This window comes from Bidens hawaiensis, unplaced genomic scaffold (genome assembly GCF_021521415.1).
Source record: "Bidens hawaiensis isolate Kalapana, Puna unplaced genomic scaffold, B.hawaiensis_p1.1 tig00056989_1, whole genome shotgun sequence".
NCBI classification, from domain to species: Eukaryota; Viridiplantae; Streptophyta; class Magnoliopsida; order Asterales; family Asteraceae; genus Bidens; species Bidens hawaiensis.
The window spans coordinates 50756-72806 of record NW_027500282.1 but is presented as its reverse complement, the minus strand read 5'-3'; the positions used below and the strand labels follow the sequence as shown (position 1 = coordinate 72806).

At 32.3% G+C, this 22051-nt stretch overlaps 1 protein-coding gene across 1 annotated transcript in view; it reads right to left on the bottom strand.

Moving 5' to 3' along the window:
* LOC143601699 (putative LRR receptor-like serine/threonine-protein kinase At1g56140) overlaps positions 1 to 22051 on the bottom strand; it is a 33390-nt gene that overhangs the window by 9056 nt on the left and 2283 nt on the right. The window contains exons 2-19 of the mRNA XM_077079038.1: positions 13239 to 13422; positions 10846 to 10917; positions 10694 to 10765; positions 10521 to 10592; positions 10364 to 10435; positions 10222 to 10293; positions 10068 to 10139; positions 9925 to 9996; positions 9760 to 9831; positions 9356 to 9427; positions 9201 to 9272; positions 9042 to 9107; positions 8901 to 8972; positions 8775 to 8819; positions 8051 to 8115; positions 7584 to 7963; positions 5287 to 5482; positions 5079 to 5219 (exon numbers count right to left, since the gene is read on the bottom strand). Coding sequence (XP_076935153.1) covers positions 5079 to 5219; positions 5287 to 5482; positions 7584 to 7963; positions 8051 to 8115; positions 8775 to 8819; positions 8901 to 8972; positions 9042 to 9107; positions 9201 to 9272; positions 9356 to 9427; positions 9760 to 9831; positions 9925 to 9996; positions 10068 to 10139; positions 10222 to 10293; positions 10364 to 10435; positions 10521 to 10592; positions 10694 to 10765; positions 10846 to 10917; positions 13239 to 13422 — 1869 coding nt within the window. The remainder of the gene's footprint in view (positions 1 to 5078; positions 5220 to 5286; positions 5483 to 7583; positions 7964 to 8050; positions 8116 to 8774; positions 8820 to 8900; positions 8973 to 9041; positions 9108 to 9200; positions 9273 to 9355; positions 9428 to 9759; positions 9832 to 9924; positions 9997 to 10067; positions 10140 to 10221; positions 10294 to 10363; positions 10436 to 10520; positions 10593 to 10693; positions 10766 to 10845; positions 10918 to 13238; positions 13423 to 22051) is intronic.

Genomic DNA, 22051 nt, shown 5'->3' with positions numbered 1-22051 from the left:
TTCGCCATTAGCCAATTCAACAGAAGTTTTCCTTAAGTTAATGCGCGGTCGCGCGAGCTTCTGCTCAAACGCGCGAGAAATAAAACTTCTATCGGCACCAGTAACAAAAGTATAGATGCATAATGCCCGTTAAAAAAAAATGTACCATTAACTACGTCATTAATCGCTTGCGCTTGGTGCGCGGTTATATTAAAAGTTTGTCAGCGCGTCACTTGGTTCGAAATTTGGTTCACCGGATTCGCTTGCGTAATCTGTACTTGTAGCCTCGGGCACGCGTTCCGGAAATGACTGGGATCACCGCAGTTAAAGCACGATCTTGGTTGGGGATTCTGGTATGTTGGTTGTGGGTTCTGCGGGTAGGTTGGAGGTGTTTGCACAATTGGGTTGGCGGGAGGGACTCTACAGTACTCAGCAGAGTGACCAGCGCGGCCACATCGGTTACATTGCCTACACGAGGCTTGAGTTGGGTGATGAAATTTACAGGTTGGGCAGAAGGGCTGATTTCCTGTGTAGGGTTTCTTAGTTGGCGGGGCAGGGAGTGCAGGATTAGTTAAGGCATAGTTATGGACTACAGGGGGAGTTGGGTAGGTAGACAGTGGGTTAGGCGCGTATACTGGAGGTTGGTAAAGGGGTTGCTGGACAACGAGTGGGTTAGTAAGCGCGTAAGCTTGATGATTGGTTTTGCGCCTTCGTTTATGGTTTGAGGGTTCTGGCTTGGTTTCTGTTGGTTCTGGGTCAGTCTTGGTGGGTTTGGTCTTTTCAGTTCCCCGCAGGAACAGGGTTCCTGCTCTGACATGGTTGTCGCTGAGCACAGCGGCCAACTCGATGGCGTCAGAGAGGGTTACTGGGTTTCTCGCCCATACAGAATCTTGAATTTCCATGGGAAGACCCCCAAGAAATTTTTCGATGGCTCGGCGGGAAGGGGTAACAAGGTGAGGGACAAGCAAACTTAGTTCGTGGAAGCGTGTCGCGTACTCGCGCGCTTCGCCACTGTACTGCTTCAAGTTCCAGAATTCCTCCTCAAGGCGCTTGACTTCGTTGGGAGGGCAGAATTCTCGCGTCAGAAGTTCCTTGAATACCTCCCAGAGCATGCTAGAAGCAACCTCTGCGCCACGCGCATGAGCTACTCCGTTCCACCAAGTAAGCGCTCTAGATTCCAGGACACTTGAGGCGTATAAGGTTCGTTGGTTTGGAGGGCAATGGGTATGGAGAAAAGTGTTTTCAATTTTCTCGAGCCACTGGAGCATTATGGTGGCTCCTTCAAGTCCTTTGAATTTCGGAGGGTTACCCGCATTAAAGGATTTAATATTGTAACCAGAGTGGTTGATATTGTTTTGGTTTAAGGCTTGGGCTATCGCGGCGGCCATTTCCTGGGAACGTTGCTGCCTACGTCTGCGCGCGGCTTCTCTCCTCTGATAACGAGCTGATAGTGGAGGCATTCTATAAAAGTTCTAGTTTTAGTTAATATCATGTTATGAGAAACCGTTTTTAGCGCAAAGTATAACCTTGTTAAAGCTTGTTTCGCGAAGTTAGTTGCTAATAAAAGTTAAGGTAAAGTAAATGACTTTATATGCAGACTTAATGAAGGTAACAAATTCGAATCGAGAATCGACAATTCATGTATCACCATGACCTTCCGAATTCTCAATTTAAAAAAAATATACGAGCAAACGGGTATTGGAGATTGACGATTCATGTATCACCATGACTTTTCAATCCTCAATATAAAATATACAAGTAAATAAGCATTGGAGATTGACAATTCATGTATCACCATGACTTTTCAATCTTCAACTTAAAAATATAAAGTAAATGGGAATTGAAAGTCAACTATTCATGTATCACCATGACTTCTCGGATTTTCAATTCCAACAAACGAACATAAATAAAAATCGAAAGATCGCGGAATAAAACATAAAATCATATACTGCGCAGGCGCGAGCATATTTATAAATAACGAGTAATTAACAATAAGCGCGCAAACACGAGATTTCTCTCATGCGCGAGAGGGGACTTAAGTTTTCTAGGTCGTTACGTCTAACCACCTATCCTAAAGTCAACGAACTCTGATGCCAATCTGTCACACCCCGACCAAAGGCGGATTATACATCGGGGCGCCACATATTGTTTCATTACCCGTGACACTATTGGGTGTCAATATTTATTAATACACATTTATCGCGCGAGCGCAGCGCAACACAAGATAACATAAATCAACAAAAATCATTATATTATAAAGCAAAGTATTCGATCAACATATACTTGTCTTGATACATTTTAATCTAGGTCAAAAATAAAGAAAAATTCCTACGTGTCCACAAGCTCCAAAACAGCTACTGCAAACCTGAACATGTGTTAAAATAAACGTCAAACACTTGCGTGTTGGTGAGAAATCAAGTTTAATGCAATACAGTAAATCTGCGCGCAACACGTGTATGTCTAGAGTTTAGCAAGGGTGTAATCAGATTGTGATCAAGCCTAAGATAGATCATAGCTCATAGTTCAATCCGTGCTCCCATTTGAGCACAAAAACGAGAAAACATCAGTGCAAGTGTAAACAAAGAAAACCGTAAACGATAGGTCTCCCGTGTTCATCCAATGGATCCATGAAAACTTCGGAATAGGCCGAACAAAGCGGTTAATGATACACACATACAAATAACAGCCAAGTAAACATCCTCAACACATGGGATACTGCGCGACTAAAGTTCATAAACAGTTTAAGACTCTAAGTTTGTACGAACACATGAACATCCCAAAACATTAAAAATAAAAAGGGATTAGGTACGAGATAACTCACATGATAAACGGTGCGATGAAGATAAATAAAGCAAGAACCAAACAAGCAAAGTTAACCTATAAATAAGATTATCGGTTTAACGATTGGTTTTAGTGTCTTGATTATAAGTTAGCATAATTAATAAGTTAATTATTATTATATATATATATATATATATATATATATATTACCGGAAAAGCAGGGCAGAACAGGGAGGAAGACGGAGGCAAGAGAGGAGGGAGGCGGCTGAAGAACAACGGCAGAGAGCAAAAAGGGATGAAGAGAATAAGTGTAGTGTGTGAAGTGTTAAGAAAATAGCTGGGTATAAATAGGCAAACCCTAGGGAACACAATCCCGGAAAAAGGGGAAAATATCTCACCAAATCTAAGCAAAAGATATGGCAGCAGGAAAAAGGGGAAAAAGCTGTCAGGTTACTGTTCACAGCACATGGGAGATGTCAGGCAAACACTGTTCAAGATAAGGAAAAGAAGATCTCAAAAGATATTGCCAGTCACCTTTTTCTGTCAACCAATAGGATTGACGCGCATGCTGCGCCGAAAGTAACTTTTCAGACACAAAGCAAGTTAGGTCAACAGCACAAAAGATAAGATATCACCAAAGGTAAACGGCTGGATAAATCAAGATAAAAGACACAAGACTTAGCGCGAGCAAGCTGAGTGCGCGAGCGCGAAGGCACACACAGAAGGCTGACACAGACAAACCTTAGCGCGCTGCGGGAAGAACCACAAATCCTTAGCGCGTCGCGGAACGAACTGAAATCCTTAGCGCGCTACGGGAAGAACATAAATCCTTAGCGCGTCGCGGGAAGAATTACAATTCTTAGCGCGCTGCGAGAAGAACTACAAATTTACAGCGCGTCGCGGGAGGATCTACAATTCTTAGCGCGTCGCGCGAAGAAGTATCATTCTTAGCGCGCCGCGGGAAGAACTATAGTTCCTAGCGCGTAGCGCAGGAACAGTCAATCTTCACGCAGGCTTCCTTGTAAGGAGTTTAGCGCGTGGAGCTGCGCAGACATCCTTAGGCGGGAAGAGCCAAAGGACAAGCAAGGAGTTAAGAGAAAAAGGGGTTCAAGGCTCAAGGTTTAAACAAAAGGGGGGGGGGGATGGCGACAAGAGAAAAGAAGGCGGGACGGCGGAAAGAAAAGAGAAGAAGAGGAAGGAGAGGCGGAAGAAACATTTTAAAAAAAAATATATATATATACATAAAGATTTATTAAAGGTTAGATTTATAAAGATTAAAATAAATTTTTAAATCATAAAAAGAATCGGATCAGAAAACGGGTATCTGGGTCGGGTCGGATTCGGGCAGATGTTACAAGAACTTTTTGGGAATTGAGAACTGTGAGAACCATTTTGGACCACAAAAAAACCCAAAAATAAAAAAAATCATAAAACAAAAAAAAACTAAAAAATAAAAAAACTAAAAAAACCAAAGTTCTTATTTATCATCCCGGTTTCTAAAAAAAATTCTCGGTTTAGCTAAATTATACATATATGTATAATATGTACATATATGTACACACACGTTTTTTTCCTATAACATATGTATAATTTAAGGTAAATGATAATATACATATATGTACATTACGTAACTATAGATTAAATAAAAGTATACATATATATATAGGTATAATACGAATTAAAAAGAAAAAAAATCGTTTTTTTTATTATACATATATGTATAATATAATATGTACACACATTTTTTTTCCTATACACATATGTATAATTTAAGGTAAATGATAATGTACATATGTGTACATTACGTAACTAGAGATTAAATGAAAGTATATATAGTGTATAGGTATAATACGAATTAAAAAGAAAAAAAAATTCGGCTTTTTTTTTTAATGAAACCGGAATGAAATATAAGAATTTTGGGGTTTTTAATTTTTTAAAATTTTCGTTTTTTTTTTGTTGTATAATTTTTTAAATATTTTTTTAGAGGTTTTTTTAGTGGTCCAAAATGGTTCTCAAAGTTCTCAATTTGTCAATGGTTCTCTTAGGATCCTTACCCTATATATATATATGTATATATATATATAGGGGAGGGTTAACATACAAATGAAATTAACGTGCTAAACATGAGAATCAAGTAGAGTAATTATATATATAAGTAGAGTAATTATGTAATTACACCATAGAGTAATTACGTAATTACTCTATGATGTAATTACATAATTACTCTACTTGATTCTCACGTTTATCACGTTAATTTCATTTGTATTTGATCCAAACCCTATATATATATATATATATTATGAGATTAAAACCATTACCATCTTCTTCCCCGTGTTTCGACCTTTTCCTTTTCATGTAGAAACCGAAAACTAACAGCAGAACGCTGACAGACGTTACGGAAGCTACAATACCAATGATCATTCCGGTTTTGTTTGAATTATTGGACTTAACTTTAAAACCTGTAGTTAAAGTAGGTTTCAATCACAAGAGTTGTTAGCACAAACAAAAATAATGTATGTTTGGTACCAGGAGAAACTCGTATGGCAGAAATTATAGGTCCATAATCTCCCTGTTCAGGTATGCAGCAGGTCCCTTTTCCAGCCCAAAACAAATGAATTTCAAGATAATTTTGTGTGACAAAAATATCAAATTCTTTTTCAAGAGCTCTTCCAATGCCGCCTGCCTCCTTCGATATATCAAAATCCTTCTGCATGCGGTTTCCCTAGAGAAATTGACAACTCGTCATTCACAAAAATAAAACATTATTTTACTTAGAATTTAGAACATATGTAGGCAGACTTCTTTTACTTCTAGACCGTTTTGTTTCATAATGTCTCCAAGATTTTAAAACAGATTTGAATTCTCTCTCTCTCTCTCCATATATAGATAGATATATATATCAAATAAAAACCACTAAGATATCTGAAAACTTCGCGAAAACCACTTTGAAACAAGATTTTTTTTCTCATTCTTATTGTATGTTATGAATCTTTTTCTCTACATTTTCATAGAAATGTTAGTTCAGTATTGCACTTTTGGTTTTAGCTGATGTGTTATATGACTAGGGCACCAGTTTGGAAGTTCTTTCTTCATTATGCCATTGTTTAAGTGTTTCATTGTTGTAACAATTTGATGGTTTGTTTATTTTCTATATCATGTGTGCAATTTAATGTTTAAAATGTTGCTTTTTAGTTCTTTTTGATGGCAACATATGAATTTGATTGTAATAATCTCTCCTGCTATAGTCTGTTGATTTTTGGAGAATGTTTACCTTCTGGAATTCTTTGGAGCCGGTAGTGTGAGTAAGTGAGGGCCGGTTAAGATTAAGTATGAGTTATTGGCAGGTTTTGCCATGGCTGGGTCATGATGACCAGATTGGAGCTCTCGGGAGCTTCAATAGGCCTTTCAGGTAACTGATGAGAAGGGCCGTTGTAATTAGGGTGGATTGGTAGAAATCTTAGCTTGTCCCTAGGGAACTGGAGGCTTGGAGAACTTCTGTTGTTAAACTAGAGGCTTGATAGATTTATGTTACTGAAGATTACTGGAGTTACTTGATGACTGGGATTGTTATTTGCTTAGACGGCGAGCTAGAGTTTATTTCAAGGCATTCAAGTGGGAGATTGTTGGGTTTTGAAGACCTTTGTGCCGGTTTTATTAGGAGGCTTGGTTTTGGTTCCTAATTGCGTTTAACGCTAATCTTGTTTATTATATATATCCCATCATATAACTATCCATTCTAACCTAATAAGAAAGGCCTAATTACAGCCCGTGGATGTAGTTCCCTTATGGGGACCGGCCCACATAAAATTCTTGTGTCCTTTATTTTCTCTTTTGTGCGCTGCTTTGTTCTTAACACAGGTGATGCAACAAGGGCAGCAACTTCCTATTTATGTGCCATGTAATATTCAACCAGGACAACAAATGATGCCTCATAGCATGCATGGCATTATTGGTTCATCACTTCAACTGGAATGCAAAGTTTTCATATATATCATATATGTTAATTTCAACCATATATATTATTTTATTTTCCCCTCATATGGAGTTATGCTTAATATTATCTTCATGCCGGCTTTATCAATATTTCACTAATGAGGATACCGTTTATGAAGTTGAGCTCTTTATTCAGCGGTCCCTAAAAGGCAATCCAGCTCATCATTTAATCGAAGAAGTTTTGTTTTCATAATTCATGTATTAACTTTTAACATATTAAAAACGTAAGATTATGAATTGTTTAAGTTGACCTTTTAATTGAAAAACCATTTTGACTTTTTCTTTGATTTAAGTTTGACTTTTGGGTAGGATTAAGTGGAAGAAAGGATGCAACAAGTTCAGGCGATGAAGCAACGGATGATAGCCGGAGCTCTAACCAATGGAGAGGTCAGATCGGTTGGCTTAAAGAAGTAAAGAACTTAAAATGCTCAATAGATGATTTAATTTTTGTTTATAATGATTTCTTATTTTTGAATGGAAAATATAAATACATTTGGTTTACGTTATGTTTATTTAGTTAATTTAATGTTTTACTTTTTATATATTATCTATTATGTGGTGTTCATTATTCGACTAGACTCAATCCAACCCAACTATAAACCTACATGCCTTAATAGAAAGAGCTCAAACGTTAAAAATATAATGAACGTAACAAAACTAATAGATGCGTATTAAATCAAAACAAAACTTCGTTGAAAAATAAAACAAATCATTAAAAATAGTAAAATAGCAAAGTGATTAAAAAAAACCTAAATTAACCCTCGTAACATGGGGGGGGGGGGGGGAGTTAAAAGCTTGTGTGTGTGTATGTGTGTGATCAAAGATCTAACCTGGATGTAAATATCAAAGACACGCCTCCCATGACCCGTCCAGCTGTTATTGTTTAGATCAAAAACAGTCTCTGCAAAGAAAAGTGTTATAGTATACGGCCCGTTTACCAGTCCAAAACCATAGTATCTAAGAGAGCCCGGAGACGTTCTAGAAGTTCTGAAAAGTTCCGGATATCTTGTGTTATTCACTCGCATTGAAGTGGAAACGATAAATCTTGGGTCGGGTCGGTCAATGACAATGCCCCCATTGCTAACTGCCCATTTGTCTTGATATAAATAGTAGGAAGCTGGTCCAAGGGATGTCCCGTTCTCGCTCTCAAATAATATGTTGTCGAGGGATCTTGTTGCTGGCCCGCCACACTTGATTGCCAAACTGGAATCTTTAGAAAGTAACAAAAATCATCGTTAATCGCTGCGTCATCATTAAATAGTTATTTGATAGATGTGCAAAGATATAATGAACTTACAAGGTGGTGTTGTGTTCTTGTAGCAAGGAAAGCCCCGTTGAAGACAATTTAATCCCGGGAAAGTACTGCAAAGAATGTAAATGAACGAACATAATCAAGCATAGATGAACAACAATAAACGAATATCACTGAGTGAAAATCAATTAAAAGTAACATGAACATCATTTTGTTAGGCCTAAAAAGTAAACAAAACTAGACTAAACTGTATATGGTTATATTTTAATTCCGTAAAACTAGACTAAATTTGTAACAAACCTAAAACTAGATAAAGATATAAACTAACTTAAACAGACAAACTTACACAATCGTAAACTAACAAAAATAAACAAATGAACTTAAAAAGTCGTAAACAAATATAAATGAACGTAACCAAACAAAGATAATCGAACGAGCGAATATAAATGAATCTAAATGGACGAACGGAGATGAACATAGAAATGATCATGTTCTTTCGTTTAACTAAATAAACAAACATTATTGTTCGTATTCGTTCATTTACTAATAAATGAACACAAACGAACTTCTTGCCGAACTGTTCATGAATAGTTCACAGAGCGTTCACTTCGTTATAGTATACCAGCAATAGGCCTCCCTTACACTCCACATAAAACTAATATCGTAAACCATCCTTATCGTAACTAGTAGGGTAACCTATTATAAAGCATTTCTCTGGTTTTTAATGACTGCCATACCAAATTAATAAAAAGGGTATTTAAATGAATACCTTATGTTTGTGCTGCTAAATATAAGGTTATTAGCCACCAAATTCCTGAAATAACAGGCAAACATTTCAAATTTAAAGTTATAAGTCACTAAAATCCTCAAAGTTAATGAAGAGAAGTAAACATACAATTGCAGATTAGCCCAATTCAGAGTCGCCCATCGAGGGAAAGATCCTGACAGTTGATTGTAAGACAAATCTCTGAAAATAAAATTTCATCAAATCATGAGAATGAAAATCTTAAAACCTTGTTTAAAGAACAAAACTTACATGTTGAGAAGATTTGGACGTTTCTCAGGAAGAAGAGAACCAGACAAGCTGTTGTTTCCAAGGAATCTGATCACATTAATTAAGAACAATAAACAAGTTTGTATAAAGAAACAGTTACATATATCTGATATTGTAAGGGAAGGTTTAATGATAACTTACAAAGAAATAAGAGAACTCATGTTCATTAATGTTCGTGGAAGTGAACCATTTATATTGTTGAAGCTTAAATCCCTACAAAATAGAATAAATAGTGAATGAAATTTAGTACTAAATATGTGAAAAGTTTATTTAATTAATACTGCATTATCACTTACATGTAATTTAGTTTTTGCAATTGAATAATGTCTGATGGAATAGGACCAGAAACTAACGCGTTTCTTATAACTCTAGTCAAACATTAAAAGGTAATTAGTAACTTGAACATTGAAATGTACACAAGATAGACACGCGTCATTCATGAGAGGGTAATTGTGTCTTTTTCAATTTGAAACCTTAATAAGATAGTCTTTTCAAATTTGAGACCCTGATAAAAGTTTGGAATAATATTGTAATTATATAGTTACTGTAATAATACTTAGCACACTAGTTATTGAGCTCAACCCTGTCCTGTTTCAACGCATACGAAAGATACCCCATTTAACCCAAACCACCCGATCTGCCATTCTGCCACCTGTAATGTGGATACATCATTGCATGTCAAAGAGACTTGTGTGCTTACAAGTCAGTTAAATTCCTTAAAGTGGTGATAAAATCAAGAGATGAACTCACATTCTGCAAATCACTTATTCGCCTGTAAAAGTTCAAGTAATTGAATAACCAGAGGAAGAAATATCAAGAGAGAGAGAGTATGTATACATATAAAGAGAGAAAGCATGTAGCTCACAAAGATTTCAGTGAGGTTAGATTTGAAAAACTAGCCGGTATAGGACCTTCAAAATTATTCCCTTGAAGTCTCCTATAAAGTCAAAACATATGCAAAATGAGTAATTTACATTTTTGTAACTTCAAAATATCATTCTTACTCACAGTCTCTGTAATTTTGTCCAGCCTCCTATAAAAGAAGGTATCTTTCCAGAAAATGGACCATCTGAAGCCCACCTGAAAGTAAAAATAACCAATCTAAATATATCTGGTTTTCACTTTTATTTCAAAACAATAAAAATGGGACCAAAAAAAGTACATCTCACGCATGTTTGTGAGGTTGGCGAATGTTGAAGGAATCTCGCCGCCAAGACCACAACTGTCCAGATAACTGCAAATTTCAGTTAAGATTGTATGAATTAGCTTCCAATCAAGTACTGCATATATTCAAAGAAACATACAGTAGTTCCATAGTGACTAGGTTTCCAAGTTCAGGGGGGAGAGTGCCTGAAAATTTATTGGAACCTATAGCCCTGAAAGAAACAACAGACAACTTTAGCCATATTATGTAAAGATCCAACTTTTATTAGAAAATGATATTAAGAGGTAGGTACTCACAACATTATTAGGTTCTTAAGGTTTGCAAGCTCCCGGGGTAGAGTACCCGTTAATTGATTGTGGTCTACTGACCTGTTAAGATCAATCAAATGAAACAAGACCAAGATAAAGTGTGTGTGTGTGTGTGTGTGTGTCAATTCGAATAAATAAATTAATAAACATGCTACACGTACAGGTACAACATAGAAGAAAATTTTCCAAACCACCGAGGCAAGGTACCATTCAATGCATTCTTATCAATTTTCCTGCAGAAAAACGACTATCTGTCAACATTTTAAGACTAAAGTTTGAATTTGATTTACAAATTTTTAAGGAAATTGCATACAATGTAGTAAGATAAGTTAGAGCAGCAAATTCTTCAAGAATCACCCCTGGACTGCTAAGTTTGTTGATTTTCCTGGATGACAAGTTTAAGGATACCAAGTTAACAAGAGATACAACTACGATTAACTATTCAAATGACTTGCAACACTTAATAGTAATATCCAAGTCAGAAATTGGAATAAGATTTAAATTTTTAGTTCAAATATAGTAGATATGCTGCTAATCTGAGTTAAGTCATGATTATTATTAGCCAAATCTGATTCATATATTCAATTTAACAAAGAGTACATCTTTATTTGTAAATTCACAACAGTGTCGAACGTAACTTCAAATCTGTGATTCCATCGATGCATGTAAACGAATCGAACGTTACCTGAACCGTTCACGAACTGTTTGAAGGCTAATTACCGAGTAGGGCCGGGCCTAAGATGTTCTACCTAGATTGATTAGAATAATGGGTTCAAGGGTTATTTAGGTTTCTTGTTGCCTAAGTCGTTTTGACACTATATATATATATATATACGGGGAAAGTGAATACGGTGCTGTTAGGCGTGTAACCTTATACGCAAAACCAATCAAAACTACGTAGTTTTGATTAAAAACCTCTCATTTATTTCAAAATCCCTTCCATGTTTATGATAATTCCTTTCTTGCATATAACAACTATCTTAAAACAAAACAAACACCGTTTCTTTTTCATTAAAAATATGACAAATTGTCAACTCTTTGATCAAATTGTTTGTGGAGATTTCCATCTGAAGAATCTAAAGCCTCAAGTTTCTAGAGGTAAATAATTTGTTACTATGGTTTTATAAAGAGAAAAAAAAATACAGGTTTTTCAAATTGAGGCTTTTCAAAAGATAAAAATTGTGTTAATTTGTATTGGATAAATTCGTTTTATCTTATATATTATTTAACTATTATATATAATTTTTAAGATTAATACATAACATCCAAAAGGAAAATATAATTCCAAGAAATCAAGCCACCTTATGCACGTTTTGAAGGAGTCATCAATTTTAAAGAGAAATCGGAAATCAATTATATTTTTTTGGTGGAATTTGTTAAAAAGTTACAGCTAAATAATAAACTGAGCTTAACAAAAAGGTTTTTCATAATCAAGATTAGTAAATTAAGATTTTAATAAAAATGGAAAGGAATTTAAATAAATGAGGGGTTTTTAATCAAAACTACGTAGTTTTGATTGGTTTTCCGTGTAAGGTTACACGCCTAACAGCACCGTATTTACTTTCCCATATATATATATATATATGTATATATATAGGCTAAGTATAAAATGAAAACCCACTTGAGTTGTGAAAACTCTAGAAACTCATTCTCAACCACATGTTTTTAATTAATGTTTAAATCTTGTGGTCCACAATTAAAGTGAATAAAAAATGTAAATTTAAATATAACTTTTTCTCTCTTTTGAAAACATATATAAAATTAGTAAAAAAATGTTAAAAAATAGCAAAACATTTTTTTTTATGTTTCGATGTTTTGTATTAAATGTTACAACATATATTACATGTAACAAAAAAAAACGATGTTACATAGGGTTTTCGCGGGTTTTCACAACTCAAATGGGTTTTCATTTTAACCTTACTATATATATATATATATATATATATATATATATATATATCATAACAGAGTCTGTAATTGAGAGTTATTGTATTAGTGCTTTGAATTATATTGCCCTGGCATAATAAAACTGAGTTCTCTATTATGTGTCATTATCGGATCACCGTTTATTCCTTTGAGACCTTGACTGTTGGGCGGGAAGTTCGTTTATGTTTGTTTATTTAATAAACAAACAAACATGAATCAATCCTGAACCCGGCAGACCGTTCCTTTTTCGGGTATATGAAATAGGTGACTTCGCTACAAAAACCTTTGTTTATTTAGTTGAATGAACGAGCATGAACACATGGCTCATTCGTTCATTAATATCCATGAACGTTCATATGTTCGTTTATGCTCATTAGTCTACATTTGTTCATTTATATTCATTAATATATCCATATAACTTTTTAGGGCCGTTATAATTTAGTCTAGTTTTACTGTCTTTTTAGGCTCAACAATTTTTTGTTCACAACTTTTTATTGGTTTTAACTTTTAATTTAGTTATGTGTGCTCATTTGCCGTTCGTGTGTGCAGTTCAAGATCGAACATAAATGAGCACGTCCATTTTCTTAGCAAATGAACACAAACAAGAAAACCCCGTTCGTTTAATTGTTCGTGCTCAATCGTTTGTTCGGTTAAAGTTAGATCAACAAACAAACACGAACATTCTCCGTTCGTATTCATTTGCAGGCCTATCGAATACCATCAATATCCTCAACAAGAACAAAAAAGAGTGAGCAAGTGATTGAAGAACACAAGGCTTACAGTTTAGTAATATGGCAAGTAGAGTTGCTGTCGAAGCTACAACTACATTCGATGGCTGTATCGTTGTAATCCGAGTCGAAATATCCACTGAGCGCTGGTCCGCTGCATGGTTCTCCGCTTATGTTATACAGGTTCCTCGGATTCGGAACATCCCATTTTTGAAATATCGTTCTTAACGCCGTCACTGTTGTATCATTGTCAAAATCAGAATATTTATTATGTACAAATATCACTTCTTTTGTTTATTGATGGATGCTCCAAGTTTCATGCATAGAGTCAAGAACTCAAAATCAGAGTGTTTGCACTCAGGTTTCTCATTTGTTTTCAGAGTTTGAAAACAATCGACCATATGAAGCCTCACAAGCTCTCTTTTGTGTTTTTCTAACTTTTTATTGTTTTCTTAAAGGGTGGTTACGAGGATTCACAGCGGTTTATGGCTTCCTTTTACGGTGGTAAATGATGTCCCTATAGGGATACTAAGGCCGCTCTTTAGTCTCAACCAATAGTTTCCTGGTGTATAAATAAATTGGATCATTGCAAAGGTGGGTTCTATTGGGTGTCTCGTGAAACAACGAAAACAAGTTACGGCTTTAGGCCCACACTTAATTAAGGCCCCCAAGTTCAGAAAAAACATTATATATAGATATATTATAATGGTAAAGTAAACTTAAAGTAACGTGTTGGTGTGGTGGTAGGCTTGGTTGTTAATAAAGTATCTTTTACTAATATATTAAAGCAAGATGATTCTCTTCATATATCCTTATTCTAGCCTATCCACGTAGGATTCTATGTAATCACATTTTCATATCAATAATTTTCACATATTCACAATTATTTTTAATCCACTAAATTAAAATCAGCATTCCAATTTAATTTAATTAATTCTACAATTAAATCTATTTATTCAAATTAATGCAATTAACTCCATGATTAAGTGTATTTATTCCAATTAATAACCACCTTGTCAATGATTTAATTTACTCTTGAGGAAAGAAGAAGAGCCAGTGAATAGTGATCAAACCGAATGTTCTTTAAGTTTTATTTATTTATTTATTAAGAAATGACATGAAAAATACTATAAAAATATAGATATCTCTTAAAATTATTTATAAAAAACACTCTAAAAGAAAAAAAGAAAAAAACGTTCTTTAGAACAATTAGGAACATTTAAAAATAAATAAATAAAGCTGTTTACAAAGAGATTTTCGGAAACTTAATGTGATACAGTTTAAAGCTGGTATGTATTTGTAAACTTAGTTTTCAATTAATATTACAAAATCTTTTTCTAATATGTATTTTTTTTTGCCAGGTCTAATGGTTCATTTATGTTATATTGTTTCTTATTTATTGCATTTTTTGTTTATAAAGTATTTTCTTTTTATGTTATATACATAGTTTAACATCTTTTGTAACATCTGAGGGTAAAAAACTTATGTCAAATATTTGTATTGACTGAATGCGTAGTTTATATTTATATTGTTTGTTGATATGTTTTCCACCCGTGTGTAACACGGGTTATTATCCTAGTAGGTTATTAATTCAAAACTTGTGAAAAGGCCACAAGATCTTGTTTCGATTTAGGCCTCCACATTCGTTGAGTCGGTCCTGAGGTTCTACACATATAGTTCTAAGATTAAATTATAATTTTAAAGTATAAATACTTTTACAGATGTTCATGTAAGTTAGCCCCATTTATGTATGCTTTTATGGTATTCAAAGAACGAAATCGACACAGCTAACACCCAAACTTTATTGATCAAGAAATCAGACTCAAAAACTTGATACAAATTGTCCCATACCCTAAACACTATATTTATAGCTAACCTAACACATTATACTATAACCGGAATTCTAATTAATCAATTCCATAATAATTATCTTCCTAGCATGTATCAATTAGAAAACTAGATAATAACCCATAAATTAATTAATATTATTTAATCATTAACTTGCACGCCAAGATAATATCCTAGCCGCCCCCACACACCAAGCCACGAGCCGACTCGGGAATACCCAACAGCTTTTATCTTTTTTTGGCTAGAAAGTCTGTATTTTTTTTTTGCTCTTATTTTGTATAGCGGAACTGGTACAGTGAAGATGGGGAGAAAGATGTGTCCAGTAGTCTAGCTTAGTGGTGACACCGTCACAGCTGGAACAGTTATTGCTGCCTAATTAGGAGCACCCTTTTTTATTAGTTCATCAACAGGTACAAGTTCACTTTCGGTTGAACTTTAGGGTTACTTCATAATTCGTTCTTTTTCAACTTACTAAGGTGCATTTTGGTTTAATGTGAACTTGGCTGCATATGCATAATATTCGGAACTGGGATGGATGAATATGCTTTGGTTCGATGCTTATGTCATCTAATCTATTTAAGTTTAATATGTTGTTTTTCTGTGAAGTAAAGGTTACAATGTCAGTCCATTTATATGGAAGTGATATGGGTTGCACCTGATTGGTAAATGGGTAAACATAATAATTATCTATACTATATAATAAATAAAACAATAAAACTTATTAAGTGTAACATGCCATCATTAAATTGATTCTTACAAAAATTGTTCCTCATTCTCTCTAATATTAAATACATTTGACATTTCTATTTCTTAATTAATATAATATATTTAAAACCTTAATTTTGGTATAAATTAAGCTTTATTTATTATATAGTATAGATTAAGCTTTATAAGAAATGATATTATTGGATGAAGAGGGAAAATTAATTTAAAATTAAATTTCATTAAACTTTAACTTATTAAATATATATGATTATTTACTAAATTACAAGTTTTTTTTCTTTCAAACCCTGAAAAAACAAATTTACTATTGATGTATTCTAAGTATTTATGCTAACTTAAACGAGCGGGTTTTTTTTACCGGTTAAAATATCAAACATATTTCAGGTCAAAACAGTTTATAATTAGAATGAGTTTCGGTCCATAGGTTGGTTTAAAAAAGTAGACATTTACAACTTATTTTTTAATTCACTATTTAATCAACGAATCATTTATGTTAAGTTCATCATCTTAAAAATCCACTAAAATTATAAGCACTAGACTGCATGTTTTGGTTTTTCAGGTGGATAAGACAACTTATCTTTGGAATACAAATGTTAGACATTATCACACTATTAATCATATGATAAATTGACTTTGTATATTCTTCTATTATTGAAGATTTCAAAAATATAGATTACTATAGTGAGCGAGTTATACTTGCAACGAAAAATGAGGCTGTTCAAGAAATTAGCAAGCATTTGCTATCTATGTTTCTGGGAGATAAAAAAAATATTACCATTCTCTATATGGTATCTATCAAACATAAAATGATACGTTACTAGAAAGTATTAGTTTCCTGATGTTTTAAATGGCCTCAAAATCTAAGGTTGTCAAGTTATAGATTAGTCCGAAAAGTCGATGTTGAAGTGATGTTGCTTAAAATATTAACTAGAAAATTGGTCTATGCAATTAAACTAAACTATATGTTGCCGAAATCATATCCGAAAGTAATTATTGGAACTCACACTTTTATTCTTAAAAAAAAGTTGATATCTTTAGATAAAATGATTAATTTAAAAGACGAAATTTTCACTTTATTTTTGTTTTGCATTGAAGATTATTAAAAGCTAAGGTCAATCATTATAAATGGTTTGTTTGTTTTTGAGACAATTTATTTTAACTCATGGCCAGTTATGTATTGCATTATCTAGAGTTCTAGACAGAAATAATGTAAAACTACTAAGTTTTAAAATAGAAAGTAAAGCTACAAATGAAACTATAAATATTGTGTACAAAGAAATATTTAAAGATTTGTGAATTTTCTAACTTTTTATTTTCATATTGTGTAATGTGTAATTTATTTTACCATGTAATATATCTTTATATCTTTTAAACATATCTTTTGTATTTAACACCGTGTTATTATTTAAATAATTTTTTTATTCTAACCCGTGTGTTGCACGGGTAGTTAACCTAGTACATTATAATACATATAGATAAATACTAAAATGTCGGTGCCACAAGTTTTTTTATTATTCTATTTGTTTGAAATATTTTAACTTGAATTTATATGTGGGTTTATTTCCAGAACCATAATAAACAAATCCGATGCCTGCCGAATTTACATCGACTCACCGTCGTAATGCCCGAATTTTTAACGATTGTGTAAACATCATTTTAAATATGTTATTTGTATCATAAGCTACATCATAACTAAGTTTGTGTCATTTTTGTCATAAATTGTACGGGTGTCGATACTATTTTGGACAATTTTTCCATGTAGTGTCGGTATCATAACGAACTTAAACGATACCGACGGAATTCGCGATGCTGCATCGCCGCAACGCGGCGATTTGTTTACCTAGTTTGTTATAAAAATGAAATTAGTCGAACCGGCAAATAGTCAACAAACATGTTTCAAGTGTCTACAATGTCCTAAGTTCATTATTACAAAGGTGTATAGAAACGACCAAAAATGTGTTTTGACGTTGGCGCAACCTAGGGTTATTCAATAAGCTCAAAAGCTTTGAACATACAAATTTGGCTCGGCTTGGCTTGGCCCAGCTCACCCCGACTCGAATGATAAGCTGAAAGTTGAGCTCGACTTCAGCTCAATTTTCAAAGAAAAGTTAAAAATTCAAGGTGGGTTGGACTTAGGTCGGTTATTTGGCTCATTGGTGCTAAAGTTAAGTAAAATCATAATAAGTTTGACCAAAAGATGGGCAAATATTTTCGAAACCATTGCTAGTGGGAAAGAACAATGTCAAGAAAATGTCTAGCTCATATTTTCTAACTTGAATACAAAATTCACATGGAAACTTTGAAAAAGAAAATCCATATACTATATCATATAAAGATTTTTAAATGCTATATTTTATCACACTAGAGTGATTCTTTCAAAAGTTTTCATTCTCTCATAATAAACAAGGTTAGATCCCCTGTTACACACGTGTGAAAAATATAACAAAAATAAAAAATTATTACATGTAATACGTAAATTCAGTTATTTCATAAAATAACTTTTATTTATGATCTTTTAATAAGTTTTAGATATATTTATGCACTATTAATTTAGTTATTTAATAAAAAAAATATTAATTATTTAATAAGTTTCCTCTCTCTCTCTCATATTAAATATATTTTTCTTTTTTATTAATAGCTTTATATTTCATTTTTTTTTCTTTTTAATCTATCAATTTCTCTTTTTAATAATTATTTGTTGATTTAAAAAATTTAATACCAACATAATTATATTATTTTGTTTTACATAAATATATTATATTAATTATTAATATTAAGTTTTTATAAGTCACCAATTTTCATGTTGAATTTGAATAATTATTTCAAAAATTAAGGTTTTAAATATATTATATTAATTAATATTAATGTTTTATAAGCAATGATATTATTGGATGAAGAGTAAGCTTAATTTAAAATTAAAAATTTCAATAAACTTTAACTTCTTAAATATATATGATTATTTACAATACGATTTTTTCCCTTTCAATCCCTTAAAAGATAAATTCACTATTTATGCATTCCCAGTGTTTACATTAATTTAAACAAGCGGGGTTCTTTAATTGATTAAAGGATCAAACATGGTTTAAGTCAAAATAGTTTATGTTTAGAATGAGTTTCGGTCCATGGGTTGGTTTAAAAGAGTATCCGTTTACAACTTCTTTTTTTACTTGACTATTTAATCAACCCATCATTTATGTTAAGTCATTATCTTAAAAATTCACAAAAAAAATAAATAATAATAATAAAAACACTAGACTACATATTTTGGTTTTTCAGATAGATAAGACAAATTCTTACTTTAGGGATATAAATGTTAGACTTAAGCACAATGTTAATCAGATGATAAATTGATTTTGTATATACTTCTATTAATGATTTCAAAAATATAGATTTCTTTAGTGAATAAGTAACACTTGCATCAAAAAATGAGTTTGTTTAAGAAATTAACAACCGTTTGTTATTCATGTTTCTGAGAGATTAAAAATATTACCATTTTTAGATGGTATCATTCAAAAATAAAATGATGCTTTACAAGAAAGTATTACTTTTCTAATATTTTAAATGGGTTCAAAATTTAATGTTGTCAAGTCATAGATTAGTCTCAAAAGCGAATTATGCTGCTTAAAATATTGGAATTTTTATATATTTCGCCTTTCTAAACCTTTGAAATTACATATTTCCCCAAAATACAAGTTTTTAATGCAAAATGTACAATGCTCTTTAAGCATGGTTTGAGGAAATACGTAATTTCAAAGTTTAGGAAGGGGAAATATGTAAATGCCCCAAAAATATTAACTAGAAGAGTGGCATATGCAATGAAACTAAACTACATGTGAAAATACAACATGGTAATCATGTTATAGAAGCTGATATTATATTCGGAAATATACTGGAACTCACACTTTTATTCTTAAACAAGTCATATACCTTTAGATAAAATAATTAATAACTAATTTCAAAGAAGAAAATTTTAACTTTATGTTTGTTTTAATACGATATTGTTTCTATTTGAATCGACTTTATCAGTCACAATATGACTCAGGCAATAGTTAGCTTTTAATTTTGTAAATTTGAATATGAGTAGCATTAAAACATTGATATGTGTTCGATTTTAGTATGGCAAACGTTTTCTTGATCCTAACCCTAATTTTATTGCCTTATTTGTTTTTTACTTCTTTTTACAGCGGAATCATTTTGAAACTTGAGCTCTCATCTTCACACTAATCGTTCAATCCTTTCAACTTGAATCTGTTTGAATCGATGTATTAAGGTATCATCGTCATCAACGAGCTTAGTTTTATTGATCCGTGCATTACACGTATATTTATGTTTAGATTTTTGTTTGTATCTAAGTTGTTTTAAATCCTTTCAATTTACGTAAAAGTTCTGGTCAATTTTGAATATTGGGCGAGTTTTGACTTTTTATGGGTCAAAACTGTTTTTGGGAGATTGTTAACTTTTATAGTCAACTGTGACTTTTTAGGTAAGGTTGACATCTGATTCTAAATTAACAAATTAACAGGCCTATTTTTGTTTCTAAATTAACATGAGATTTATAACTATTTTACACACTTTTATACTTACATATTTCATTCTTTGGTAATCCAAAAGGAAATTCAACAATGTTATGCTTCTTACACAGATTGCATTAAGTGGAAGCAGTGCTACATGAAACAAGATTATGATTGATTTATACTTACATATTATGACTTTTATACTTGGTCAAAACATTTTACACACTTTTATACTTACATATTATGACTGGTGCAACTCAAAATGTCTAGGTATTCTTATCATTAATGATTGATTTGATGTTTGAGTTTAACTGTTAATTATAACTAGGTGTGCTATGTTTGTTTGGCACTTGAGCTTGGTGGAAAGAGTCAAATAAGGTATTGTAATTTTTAAAGTTTTGTTCATATGTTCTTGATATTTTTTTGTATCATATTTCAAATTAATATATGTTCATATTCAAGTTCTTGATAATTTTTTTTTGTAATACTTAAAGACCCAGTTTTTACACATGGCCAATATTATGTAGTTTTATCAAGATTGAATAGTAGACACGGTCTTAAATCGCTTAGATAAACAAGGTAAACGTACAAACAAAAAAACAGATGTTGTTTATAAGAAATATTTGGTATTTTATGAAGTTTATGTTTTAAATTACTTATATTGATTTAATATACTGCACAAATGGAATTATGATATTTTATGGTGTTTTATGAAGTTGATGTAATAAATTACTTGTGCCATTGATTTAATATATTGCACAAATAGATATGATGTGCATAAAGTATTCATCAAATATAGAATTCCAATCGTCCATCTACAAACTCTTTTTTAGCATATTCATCAAATTAATATATTTTTTTTGTTTGTTTGTTTGGTGTTTAAAGTAGTTGAGATGTTTTCAAGTGTCATTTGATAAAACTATCACAAGTTAGATGTTTTAATATAAATATGTACTTCTAAATGTTTCTTTTGATATTATGGTATGCTTTTAACTAATTGTTTATATCGGATCATAAACTTTTGTTACTCAGTTTGTCTTTGTATGTTGCTTTAGTTTAGAAAACACAAGAATTATACAAATGCAGTTTCAATTTAAAGTCATGTAATAACCCTTACATTGATATTCATATCAGTAATACCTTATAATTATTAAATTTAACTGTATAAATTGATAACTTTTCATCTATGGTCATTTTTTTTTTCATTCCAATATATTTATTTAAAATAATCCATTACATTTCTTCATATATATATATATATATATATATATATATATATATATATATATATTGTGTGCGTGTGTATGTGTATGTGATTAACGATTTTTATATTTCCGCTCATGTACATAGCCCTTATGGTTTTAATAACCCTGAATGCTCTTGCATGGTGGATAACTCACGTTCTAAAAATTTTCAAAGGAATTTCTTAATAAATATCTATTGATTCTAATGGATTTCCTATTTATAGAAGAGATTCTTGTAATATTATGGTGAAGTCTACAATAAATTTAGATAATAGACATGGTGTTTCATATAACAAGACCCTGTTAAAAAATATCAAGCTCATATAAATGTTGAATTGTGTAATCAAGAAGATTAGATAAAGTATTTGTTAAGTACATTAATAAAGGTCCTCGTCGTGTTACTATTTCACTTGTGCACATCAACAATGACAACTAAGATGAAGTAGTAGACGAAGTTAAGGCATTTTATGATTGGAGAAATCTATCGGCATGTGAGACTACATGGAGAGTAATTGCATATGACGTCCATTATAGGC